A 13857-nucleotide genomic window follows, 5' to 3' on the forward strand; every position below is an offset into this window, starting at 1 on the left:
ATCCTGAGGTCCTATGGGATTGGAATAGGCAGCAACAACAGGTATATGCGCTATGGGATCAATTAGAAAAACACATTTGCCATACTGGTCAGAGATGATGGTATATGAAGAGCGATAGAGGGCGGCACTTACTGGCACACCTGATTAGATCAGAGACTTCAGTACAACCTGTATTGGCAGTACGGGCCCGGCAGGGACGCACTTGTGTATATGCAGCAGGCAATCAAGGAAGTCTTTGCAAATCATTTGCTTGAGGTGTATGCCATGCTGCCGAGCTGTACATATATCAACTTGCTTCCCAAATACCTGGCGGAGCTGCCAGTGCTGCGACTCTCCTCGAAGGACTGCAAGATGCTGGGGGCCACACTGACCAGACAGGAATTGCTTGGAGCAGTGCACTCGTTGAAAACTGCTAAGACAGCAAGGGTAGACAGTCGCAAAGCAAAATTCTATAAAATCTTCCTGGGGAACCTAGTTGATAAACTATTGCGGGTATATGCAGAAGCACTGGAAAGAGGGATGCTACATGGTTCAATGAGAGAGGCCCTTATCGTACTAATACTGAAACCCAGAGAAGACCCCATGAAGGTGGGCTCCTAGTGTCCGCTCTCCACATTGAATGTTGATCAGAAAATCCTTGGTAAGCGCATTGTTGGCCAGACTGCAGCCCCATCTTCTATGCCTGATCCACACTTATCAGTCAGGATTTATCCCCCATCAGAACACACTGTGTAGCCCTCACTATGAATCTGAAATTATAGTATCCCGCGGCTCACCTGAAACATACGATACACAGGTTGGATAGGGAGAAAAACTGGGAAAGGTTGCTACTAGAAGGTCCGCACAATGGCCATCCACTCAGAACACTGCTGATGAGGGGAAGAGGGGTACCTGACACATTCCGTCATGTGATCCTACTACTAGGCCACCTCTGAGAGAGAGCAGTGCAGCGAGTGATGCAGCGGGCACCGTTTGCACCAGACTTGGACCTGTGGATTGTGTGACCATTTGTGCAGATTGCGCAGTTAATGGCAGTTGACAGATGGCAGACGGGAGGTTGCATTATGTTGTCAGATCTTCACCCAGTGGGCCACTTCATCATCATGCAGGATGCTATTAAGACATTTGGTTTGGGTTGGGGACAGTTCCTTCAGTATGCCAAAATCGCGGCCACGGCACGTCAGTTATGGCTGTTGTTCCCTGAGGCCCAGGAAGGCATAGGGTTATAACACTTATATTGTGCATTGCGTGTGGGTAGATGATTATCACTGCAGCAAGGATGCCTGGCAGCGTGTAAGCGAAGAGCCCATTAGCCCCAAAGACTAGCATAAAATATACGCAGGTGTGCGTAAAGTGACGATCAGTGCTAGATTTAAACTGCTACAATACAACATAGTACACATGGCCTATATCTCCCCCAAAAGGCTGCACATTAGATACCTAATCAGAGAGCATAGCTGTGCTAGATATGGTGCTACTGTGGCGGATTTCCTTCACATCGTATGGCACTGCCCAATTATTATGACCTAGTGAATGAGGATGTTAACCCAAATCACGTCGTATGGCACTGCCCAATTATTATGACCTATTGGATGGAGATGTTAACCCAAATCAAACATGTGACAGGGTGCGATGTACCACACACATTTAAATAGTGTGTGTTAGGCCTGCTCCCTGACAATCCAAAGAAAAAATTATTGAGATGATTCAAAGTACTGGGACTCACAGTAGCTAAGAGATGTACTGCGATTGGCTGGCTAAGTGCTATTCCCCCTCCCCCCCCCCTTGCTAAGGGAATGGAAGAAAGACCTGCTGTAATGGGCCGAGAAGGGTGAGGCACACATAAGAAGAGCTTGTGAGATGAGAGGATGGCAGAAGATCTGCTTTCTTGGGGCGTTATGACCAACAGCAGTCCTTGATGGTAACAGCGGTGGGGCCGTAAAAAGGGGGGATTCCAAGGAAAAATTAAATAACTAATTAATTTTCCCTCAGCATCGTCCCTAGGAATCCCCCCAAGCAAGGCCCACAGCCCCACCACCCCACCGCTGTTACCTGCACGGACTGCGGCTGGTTATGACGCACTCACTATTGGAACCACCCCAGAAGGTGACCAATCTGCAACTAGCTGATTAAGTAATGCCAAATATCAGAGTTGTTGAATAGGAGAGGTGAGAGGATGTGAGAAGATAAGGGACTGCTCGTATTCTGTTAAAAGTAGAAGACCTGTAGATGAGATTGAAAGTACTCCTTAATGTATCGACCGGTAGATGATTGGAAGCTAGCGGGGAGGAAGCAGGAGGGGGAACTGTTCTACTTACACAAGTTGGTAAACTGTTTCTTCTCATATTGGTGAATGTAGTATTATTGTTTTTCGACAGTTGATGCGCTGTAACCTACTACTAATGTACAGGCAGAAGCTGAAGCCTACTTTTCTAGGCTAGTAACAGGTATTGCTATAAGGTACAAACTGCCATGCTACTTGAAATGCTAATAAAGATGTTTTTCTTCTTTAAGTATAGAACTGGGAGAATGAGTCGGAAGAGCCAGCAAGGCTGAGAGGGATAAAGGATTATTATGACAATGGAGGTAAAGATGAAGCATAGCTATTCACTATGAATGGGGAATGTGTAAGAATCATACAGCGGGAATAGGATATATAGGCGCTGATGCCAGTCTGGAAGGAGGAAATAAAAGCATTAAAGAATGAAGATTTGTCCTAACTAAGGGTTCACGTGAGGGAGTGCACAACATGTCTGTATGCAACAAGGTGCATATGGGTCTGATTTTTACCCCATTTTCTAGGTGGGAACTCATGATGACGTGGACCACATAAATGATGGGGTTCACCAGGGTTGGTGTCAAGGAAGCAAAGGGGTGAAGGTGCTGATCAGAAAAATATGTGATGGGTTGTAGATAGGGGAATATCTCAATTGAAAGGGTTAGAAGATGGTCTTGAAAAGCATAGTCAGTAAAGAGTCCTTGGACTACAAAAGCATTTCCTGTTTAAGAACTGGAAAAGGAGGCAGCGCTTCTGCTGTGGGAATTTTGATGGTAATGCCCACTAAATGAACATGCTCAATAAAATTAATTCTCTGTAGAAAAAAACAATATCATCATGCCCCATAATTATAGATGAAGTGGGCAGGACATGCATTTTATACAGCATGGACCTCATGCCTCATCATCCTTCTTCAAGATATGTCAGTGCTTACAAAACACTTTGCAGCTCTGTGAAAACACAAAGTCCAACATAGGAATAAAAACGGTTGAGAAAGAAAACACAGTAACTCACCTTTCCTGCATGGGGGGCAGTTGAATCCAGCTATTGAATCGTGGATCATACCGGCTGACAAAGTTTGTACTGTGTTTCCCTGTAAAAAAAAGAATGCATGTTAAAGAAAAATATAAAGTAAGACCATCAAGAAAAATTGTTTGATGCTACTGTTTTTCTAATACTGAAAATAGTTATGGCTAGAAAGTTTTCTACTTCTATTTGAAGTAGGAACCTCTCAGATAAACTCTTAGAGCCCGAGTCTCAAAATGCACTTTGTAGTACTACATAATGTACTGCAAAACATTTTACAAAATGCATGTTTTGTCTATACTTTTATGTACGAGTACCTCGCTCCGACTTCAGAGTCTCTGCACACATGAGTGTAGATCTTATTAGAGGATGCAGGGCACATGCAAAGAAGAAATTACAAGTAGGAATAAATATATTTCTCCTCGTTACACTAGCCTCAGCCAGGTGCACTATTTTGGTGCAAACCCATGTCTACAACTAATTGTAAATATGGGTTTGTGTCAAAATCCAAGGGTGGATGCACAGGAACACCCATGCACTATCCATGGAAAGCCTCCCTGCCGCAAAGTAATGCCAGACAGCACAATGCCCTCACTTTTAATTCCAAAATGTATCTGTCAACATCTGGAAAGCTACTTGTTCATAATTTCCTCCTTTAATGTGCTGTCATTGAAGCTCTTCTATGCCTAGTCACTCCCAAAGTGTAATTCTGCTTCTATGTCTGCAGTCTGTCCCGGCTTTTAATCGTGAAAATTCGGCCACCCCACATGTATCATGTCTTCTAAGAACTTTTCACAGCGGCATGGCAATTAACTGACCTGGCCCTTGATCAGCAAAATATCAATTTAAACATTTACAAATTAATTAACAGGTGTATGGATCTGGCATTTGGTACCACACCAGCTCAATACAATACGAGTTTTTCTTTTAAATACTCTGGGCAAAATATCGCAAAGAGGTATCTGTCCAGATTTTTGTACAGATGGACAATGTCCACATCTATGAAGAACCACATAGCCATTATGTGCTCACAGGATTGTTCTGACTGCACACCAAAGCAAGGGCACAAAAGAGAGTCTCCATGAAGATACCCGGTGACTTCAAGCATTGACAGATATTACCAATCCCAGAGAGTAAGGAGTCTATGCACTAGCACACTTACCATGCTCTCAGCCAGCAGACACCACTTTACAGAGGAACACAAGGGGCACCACATTCGCACCATCATAGGCCAATATAAGTGAATAAAGAAACTGTGTCACTAGCACACAGAAATCTTGTGCACTCTAGGCTCTTAAGAGGGCAATTAAGCCATGCCGAAACGTGGCATGTGATACAACTGTCCATCACCCACGCAGATAAAATTAAGATTACGTAGATTATGAAGAAGTTAACATTTTAAAACAAATTACGAAAGGGTCCTTGCTCAATCCTCATCAGAAATATAAATGGCAGTGTTGGGGTTATCCAAATTTAAAAGTATTTTCTCTACGATTTTATCTAGTTTGTAGAGTCATATCTTTTAATTAATTTATGTTATATTAAGTGAGTGCTTTCAAAAGTGGCTTCACTGTGGCTCAGAATGGCCCTTGGGTGCTCCATGCCACAGAACAATACCCCCGTTAACTTAGAGCGACCACCACATTACATGAAACCTTTGTGCACGAGGAGAGAGGCACTCACCATTGGGGTTCCACTGGTCTTCTCCTCCCAATAAAAACAAGAAGTTTTCAACTTCCACAACGCAATGATGAGCACTGTTATACGGCATGACTGCAAAAGAAAACACACGCTTAATGTTAGCAAGCCCAAACTGTTGTTCAGTGTACCAACTACACATAAATGGATGTCAATTAGCGGTACCAGGGACTGCATTTACAAGACATGATTGGCTCTTTGGAAACCCTGGCACTTCTCTTGCGATGGTTGTATTCTGGGTCATGGAGGCAGCAACAGGAATAGAAAGTAAACAGGACTTCCTGTTTACTTTGTGTAGTTTCCCCTTGTTGCCCTAACCCTGGCCATTAATCAGCAAAAAGGCTTCATCAGCCTGTGATGTTATCAGGGTTAAAACTGTGTAAGGCAAAATGTACTTCTAAGAACATTTTTTACTCATGCAAACTACAAGCACTTGGAACAAATTTTAATAACCTTTTTCATTTTTAGCCAAAAGAACGAGAAGTGAGACTGAAGAAGATAAAGCATAAACATTACCAACAATCAAAGATATCTGTGCATACCACAGTGACATAACACAACTTGAGGGGGCCCACCTGCAATCCCCCCTCCGGATTCAATCAGGAGCTCTCAGGCCATAGTACTTGTAGGAAGGTGGATATCGGACTATATGATTACCCCCACTTTTTGCCTGGTGTTTTGCTGGTTTTCGACTTAGTTGGACTGGGACCCTGCTATTCAGGGCCCCAGTCTATCTGCTTTCTCTATGAAATGGACTTCATGTACTTTAGGTACATACCAGATTGGTTACTGGGTCACCCTTGTGAGCCCCTGTATAGTGTACCATAGGTACCCAGGGCAAAGGTGCAACCTAGGCCTACCAGGGGCTGCAGCATGTATTATGCCACCCCTGGTTTGCCTTCCAAACTGACACCACACGTCTGTTAACACAGCCTGGGTACGGTGGTGTAATCACCCCTTACTTAGATATAGTATACCTACATCTATATCTACATATAGACACATATACACCTATAAGTCACTCCAATGGCAGGCCTTGACAATCCTGGAGGCAGAGTGCTTGGTTTTATGTGAGAGGGTGCCCTAGCATGAGCTGAGCCCCTCTGCAGCTTTCAGAACCATCTACTTATAGCTGTTCTATGATATAGCCATACCATATACTCTTAAATGCATTATAATCCTCGCGGTTAATGCTAACTTTAGTTTGGCTTTATCAAAACATGTTCTGTAAGGTGTCAAACACTTTGGAATACTACCACCCCCCCCCCCCGCCAGACCTGGTGGCGGGGGTAGCATTCCACCCTTCTAGAGGGAGAAGACATGTAGTTACTGGTTTACCCGGTTAAAGGTAAACAGACACTCAGCATCACAAAATGGATGCTGCTGCCACAGACACGAGTCTGCCCTCCTGCTGCTGGACAAAACTCCGGCAGGGGAGGCTTGACAATAGGTTTCCTGCCCAGGGAGGTGCTGGCACCTCCCCAGACAGGCTCTTTGTGTATTGGGGCAGGGAGGGCTCCATTCAGTGAATGCTTTACAGACACTGCCTGGGGCACACTAGGTGCTCCATGCATTTCCCAGTTCAAATCGGTTGCTGGGGCACTCAGCTCTGGCGTGAAACCCGACAAAGGGGAAGGGGTGTAACCATCCCCACCCCAGATCTACCCCTAGGAGGGACCTTGAAGTTCGTCCAACCCCTAAACTTAGTATAAGTAAAGGATCCCAGTCCCTAGGACTTTAGATTACCCTGGATGAAACTCTGAAACATATATCCTGGACCTTCGACGGTACATTTCCACTGGAAGACGGCAGACATCTCCCTTGTTGTCAAGGAGTGGCCACCCTGTTCAAACAGGCACCAACAGCATATTTGCCGGTCTGCATTTTCGAGGCTCCCGCCAGATCCCGAAGAATCTGTGACACAGGACACGGACTTCCAGACATCCCTGACCCCGACCTTCGCTCACAGCAAAGATGAGACCTGTGGCGGACACAAGAGACGTGGGACCAGAACTCCTGGACATCCTGCATTTTGCTACCTGCATCGACTTCCCATGGTATCCCGAAGATGTGCATTGGGGTAGTGGAAGCCCCAGACCCGAGCACTTTTTGCACCGTAGCTCGAAGCTCCAAATCCACGAGTGGCCGTGGGCTCGCTTTGTGCATTTCCGCTCAACGTGTCTTCGCGGTTCCTAGTCCGTTGGCTAGTGAGCCCCCAAGAAGACAATCCTTACTTCCACTTGCTTTCCTGGTTGCGCCAGGCTTGCTCCAACTTCCCTGCAAAGGAGAAGTTCCACAGACCTTGCTAGTCTGCACCAAAGCCAATCTCGATATCCTGCATGGGTTGCTTTTGCCAAGGCTTGTTGGGTCCAATCCGGATACCGACACCGCAGTCAACTAGATCCTTTTTTGGGACAGCTCGAATCCAGCTCCTGGTCATCGTCGACACTGCCTGGTCCTCGTGGCTGAAGAGACAAACTTTACCTTTTCACCTGAAATCACCAGACATCTGGTGGCATCTTTCTATCGCCGCCCTGGTCACTGGCAAGTGGCCCAGACTCTGTCTCCTCTGCTTTCAGGTTCTTCAGATCTTCGATCCACCCTTGGATCCACCCGAACACTTTTCCTCTGGTCGCCTGCAGCACTTCTTTGCAGCTCTCCATTGAAAACAACGACGAAACCCGTCTCGAAAAGGTACCTATGCACCGGCTTCCCTGGGTGAGGTAACACGAGTACTCCGGTGCTCCCGTGGGTCTTGACTCTCGAAGTGTCCTAGTTTAAAAGGGTTGCATCGTAGTCCATCCGGAAGTGTCCTTAAATTGTAAATTGTAATTTCCTCGTTTCCCGTGGAAAGTCAATGGTAACCCGCGACTGTGTTTAGACACTGCACGCGTCTCCCGTGGGCCTCCTACTACCTAACCTTTGGTTGTTTAGAGTAGCCCCAGCGATTCCACAGGCCCCAGGCCTGCTTTCTATCCCAGACGTGGTTCTTATACCACTATTTTAGTATATGGTTTTTGAGGCCCCTAGGGCATAACGTATACTGTGCAACTTATTGTATGCTAATTGAGTAACTTGTATTGTACTTTTATCTCTGACCTCATAAAGAGTGCAGAGGGGTTGTGTTTAGAATAAATGCATATATATTTGATATATACCTTGTGTGGTGTGCTTTCATTTGGTACTCAAGAGATTATAATTGGTAAAACAACTAGCTTAATTCGCTCTCTGAAGTCTTAGGCTGAAGACTGCTCGCCATTGCTACCCCTAGGATAGCTTCCTATTAGGTTGACTTTACAACCACCATCAATAAGGGTCGATTAGACTGGTGCAAGGTGCCCACTAGAACTAGTGGACATCATATGCCAGGCTAACTTCTCACAGTACTGTGCTGAGGGGGCCGCCTGCAGCTCGGGGCTCCCAACACAGCGGGTACTGCGAGGGCCTATGTTACACCACTGGAAAATCAGCGGGCTACAGACCCCACCAATGTTGCACTAACATACCATCATTTAGTGGGGTGGGATAAGCACCAGGTTTCTGGCAGCAGAGCTTCAGCTTGCTCTGCCGTTGGAAACCTTTGACCAATGACCTGTTCTCCAAAGGTATATCGGTCAATAAATACCAGAAGACCGGACCTAAAAAGGGCAGGTCTTCAGACATACCTGTTTAGGACCACTAGGAGCAGGAAGTACAACAAATGACCTTCGTATGCTGGGAGAAAACGCTCAGGGCTGCATGGCTACTAGTGCTTAGTTTTTCAAAAACAACCCGCTGCTTTGAAGGTTTGTTTCTCAACCAAAATGTAGGCAGGGTGGGGCAAAACCAACCAGTTGCAGGCTTTGCATACTGATCAGCCTTTTGAGTAACCACAGCACCATAATGCACACAAGATAGGCATTCTGGGATCTTATAATATGCCGAGCGATACTCTGCCAGGGGAGCAGGGGCCAGATTCTCTGTCAGGCTGGTGAACCACCATCCCATTTGTTATTCATTTTGGAACATTGTTAAACCCAATAAAAAAGATCAATAAAAACAAATCTGAAATATCAAATGCCTAATATATACCCAAATATACATTTCAGTTGATGGAAATGAAAGTTTGGTAACCTACAGGAGAGTATAGTGAATTTGAGGTTTTAGCATTAGCCTCAAAGTCCAAATGTTCATGAGTACTGTTCTATGATATGTCTCTGAGCTCTTGGAGCAAGACTTTTGGTGACACAAATTCAAGCCATATATTGATGCACCTGTAGGGCTTTTCCTCAGGCAGGCAGCTAGGATGCAGCTGGTATTGTGCTGTAGCATCTGTATAGGACTTTCAAACCCCTTACTAGGCACCAAAGTCCTTTTGTGAGGACGAGTAAGCATCTACTCAAATATTAAACATGGTCGCTAGTGTGTAAGTTTGTAATGCTTGTAATGTTGCCTGTGAGCAGTACGTTTTCTGTTGTATGATTCAGAGGTGTGCTCCAGTCATGCTGTGGCTTACTTGTGGCTGCGCTTAAGCAAGAGTTGACGCAGACAGGTGTGGGTGAGTTACTTCTGCATTTACTTAATATACTACGCTTACAATCGTCAGCCAACTGGGCAAGCGGCCATCCCATAGATAGAGGTTGGGCATTAAGGCTTGTAGCTTGGTTCACAGAGAGGTTATTATATGAGAGTGAAAAACGTCAGTCGTCCCAGGGGTTTTATATGGTCCGTCTTTGATTCCACTGGATTAGCCTTGTGGTGAACATAACTAAACCAGTACTATTCAAATGTTGTAATGCAGATCACCACCTTTCCCCAAGGGAAAAACGTATTTCAGTTGGTCGTCCTCAAGCTATAGCAAGGATGAAATGACAGGGAGGGAGAAAGCGCTGACGAGGAGGGACATATGAAATTGTTGGCCCCGTGGGGATTGTACTGTGCCTACAGGGGATAGGTGTGGTGCCGCGGCCAGGGCGACTGACACTGGAATCTGGGGATTACGGTTTGATCTCCGGTGCTGGCGGCAGATTATCCCAGCACCATGTGACTCTGGGCAATAGCTTGCTTAATCTTCCTGATGGCCCCCAGTGCCTGGAGACCCTTACGGGTGATTGTTTGCACTTTAGAAATGTGGATTATTATTATTATTGTTATTACACTAGCTGGGCAGGATTGAATCTGTGCTCTCTTGTCATCTTTTTTACATACTATGAATTCTATTCTTTCCATTGCTCTTCTTTCTCCAGTCATCTGGTCCTAATGATCTACTTGCCTGCACAGCCACAAACTCACCTCTTTCCTCAATGTCCACCTCTTCCCTTGCAATCTGTCAATGTACTCCTTTCTCCATAAACTGTCCTCCTCTTTCCTGTCACTGTCCTCTCTCTCATCATTGTTCATCTCTCTCATCATTGTCCGTCTCCCTCATCTGTGTCCGTCTCTAGCATCAGTATCCGTCTCCCTCATCAGTGTCCGTCTTCCTCATCATTGTCCATCTCTCTCATCATTGTCCGTCTTCCTCATCATTGTCCATCTCTCTCATTATTGTCCGTCTCTCTCATCATTGTCCGTCTCGCTCATCATTCTCCGTCTCGCTCATCATTCTCCGTCTCGCTCATCATTCTCCGTCTCGCTCATCATTGTCCGTCTCTCTCATCAGTGTCCATCTCTCTCATCAATGTCCATCTCTCATGACTGTTCAACTCTCCTGGTCATTTTTGCTCTTCACAAACTGGTTCTTCAGTCATGGGACATGTCTTATTATTTCAGATTCACATCACTGCCTCTCTCTCTCTCATCACTGTCTGTCCCTGTTATAACTGTCCCACTCTCCTGTCATGTGTCAGTGCTTCCCTCTCCTGTCACTCTACTCTTGTCTTGAACATTTTCAATATGTTCCATCATGGCCTCTGTTTATCCCCCCCTAACAGTGTTTACTTTATCATCTATGTCCCCCTCGCCGGTCGGTGGCCCTCTCTCCCTTCCCAGTCCTCTTATGTGGTCACTTCCCCGTCTCTAGTCAATGCCCACGTATTCAGCCAGTGTTTGCTTCTTGTATCGCTGTCCACTTATGTGTCAGTGTCCACCTTTCACGTAGGTGTTCACCTTCCTGGCACAACTTTCCATCGCTTCAGTCAATGTCGCTCTCTCCCATAAAAGCCACTCTCGCCCATCTATGCCACTCTCTTGCGTCAATGCCAACCTCTCACGTAGGTGTTCACCTTCCTGGCACGACTTTCCATCGCTTCAGTCAATGTCGCTCTCTCCCATCAAAGCCACTCTCGCCCATCTATGCCACTCTCTTGCGTCAATGCTCGTCATTTCATTGCCCTCCTTTAAATATTCCCCCTTCTGTCACTGCCCACCTTGCCATTTATTTATTTATTTATTTGTAGGTTTGTATAGCGCTGGAATCAACTCACAGTGGAGTATCTCTGCGCTTTGACGCCTGAAGAACACCAGGAGATAGATGGGGGTGGGAGCTAAATTTCATTTTTGAACAGTAAGGTTTTTAATTGTTTCCGAAATTTTAAATGGTCTGTGCATTGTTTAAGTGACAGGGGGAGTTTGTTCCATAGAGTAGGTCCTGCTATGGAAAGTGCCTTGCTCCCGTGTCTGGCTTTCTTGGCCCGTGGCACCAGCAAAAGAAGATTATTACTGGACCTAAGAGATGAGTGGGGGTGTATGGAACAAATTTCTTTTCCAAATAGGCAGGCCCTTGTCCATTTAAGCACTTATGAATCAGGCAGCATGTTTTAAATGTCGTTCTCTGCCGGACTGAAAGCCAATGAAGTTGGTCAAGAAGGGGTTTGCCATTGCCTTTCGTTCTTGTCATTGTCCCTCATGCTGCCCATAATTCCTCCCATTACCCACCCGCTAATACATCTGAAATGCTGGTTTGCTGCGGTAGAGTCTGGAATGTGACAGGCTCTTACTTAACACCGCCAACCTTGAAGAAGCCTCAGGACTGCTTCCGGTTCCAATCTGGCTTCTGTTCTTGTTTGGACTACAAGACATATGGGTTTCTTCACAAGTAACTGCCAGAAGTAGGTCCCTGAACCACACTTGTTTAGTATTTTTTCTACCTTTAGGACATCCGCACTCGGAGGCACTGCTCTAATTTTTCTATTTTTCCTATGTATATAGAGATAACTCTAATCACTATATATGCAGTAGACCTTTGTACTCTCTACCATTCCTATGTGACCCTTAGAGTATATAAATTCGTATCCCTTCCATATGTATATAGAGATAACTCTAATCAGTAGTATATGCAGTAGACCTTTGTACTATCTACCATTCCCATGTGACTTAGAGTATATCCATCGTATCCCTTCCTTGAATACTCCTTCTTGTGTGACTATAACTTGTACATTTGCAATTTTTTTCTGTTTGTATCTTTTATGCAACGCACGTAATCCTGAGTCCTTATGTATCGCAACTGGTTCTTATGTAAAACGCTCTGACACCTTCGGGTAATGTTCGTGCTATATAAAATCGCATAAAATAAAATATATCATCTTTTTTGACTCACAGCGATTACTCAGTCAAAACATGTACATTTAATTTGATTGTATCTTCAGGTTCTTGATGTTTACTACACATTTGCCTCACTTGAACACTGTGCCGTCACCTCCACCAATATACTGTTTATTTATAAAATTTGATGTGATGCTGAAACACAGTTTGAAGGAATGATTATTAAATCATGCTAATTATGTACACTCTGTAATGTTTATCTCAGTGGTGGTCATTACTTAAACTATGGGGTACACAATCATGTGTCATCAAATGTATGGATTAGGTTCGTAAAATGATCTCTGGGTCTAAGGATGATAATGTGGAAGAGACACTGACACTGAAACTTTAAGCGCATAGCCATGTGACGCTGCCAGTAATGGCTGGCCCTAATCACCAACATACAAAAGCAGGAACATGTGTGCTATCGCTGACCCTAATCACCAACATAAAAAATCAGGAACATGCATGCTTTTCTTAAAACCCAATTGGGCATATCTAAAACAAGAGGCATCCATTAGTGGGTTCTATGTCACCCACCTAACAGCTTTTGCACTCCCTCTGTCTGGCTTTGCACTTCCCAAACACATTAATCTGGGGCAAATGTTGCCTAGTGCCTTGTTGTAAACTCAGTGTCCCCAATAGGATGCACTTGTGGACAAGCAGCAAGTGAAGGACCTTTATACGATCAGAGATAGTCTTCCTATAGGGATGAATGAGGCCCATGCAACAAAAAGAAGACGCATCCCCAAACCTGAATTCTAGAAGCGAAAACGAAACGAAACGAAGACAAGTTCTCCTGTGATACATAACCGGTTTGGAACAGCAAATCCCACAAGAGATCATAGTTGCTTCTTCACTCGTCCACTTTAGAAAGATGGTAAACATGCTTATCTTCAATGAGGACCTCATCTGCCAGCAATAAGGACGCTCCTAACTCTTTCAGATCATCCCTGTTTGCCTTCACCCCTAGTCCATTTTTTGCACACAATATTGATTTATCGGTAACGGGACTGCTTTATTTGGTTAACGGAGTCCGGGGAGGGATTTCTGGTTTCCTCTGATGTACTGTTTTATTGTGCTTTGCTTGATTGTGTTCACACTGCGGGGGATTCTTCGTTAAGGCGGGGGGGAGAGTCCGGGAATGCGTATGACATAGCCCTCCTCCATTTCTCCTTTTTGGGCAGGGTTTTAGTCCCTTCTTTCTTTCCCCTTTCTTTTTTCCCTTTGTTCTTCTATATTTCGGGTTAATTTTTGGGGCGACAGGCACGCTGCTAGGGGGGTAGGCCGTAGTCATCTGCAGGGGTGCAGGGTGGGGGGTTGGAGGGGGGGAATTTTGTTTTTACTATTTGTTTCTA

General features: G+C 45.1%; 1 protein-coding gene across 1 annotated transcript in view; it reads right to left on the minus strand.

The window, feature by feature from the left end:
• The window catches only part of KLHL14 (kelch like family member 14), a 144080-nt gene that overhangs the window by 21101 nt on the left and 109122 nt on the right, over nt 1-13857 (minus strand). Inside the window, exons 4-5 of the mRNA XM_086965698.1 lie at nt 4988-5077; nt 3293-3371 (exon numbers count right to left, since the gene is read on the minus strand). Of these exons, the coding sequence (XP_086821824.1) occupies nt 3293-3371; nt 4988-5077 (169 nt within the window). The remainder of the gene's footprint in view (nt 1-3292; nt 3372-4987; nt 5078-13857) is intronic.

The sequence above is a fragment of the Lissotriton vulgaris genome, chromosome 4_1 (genome assembly GCF_964263255.1).
Source record: "Lissotriton vulgaris chromosome 4_1, aLisVul1.2, whole genome shotgun sequence".
NCBI classification, from domain to species: Eukaryota; Metazoa; Chordata; class Amphibia; order Caudata; family Salamandridae; genus Lissotriton; species Lissotriton vulgaris.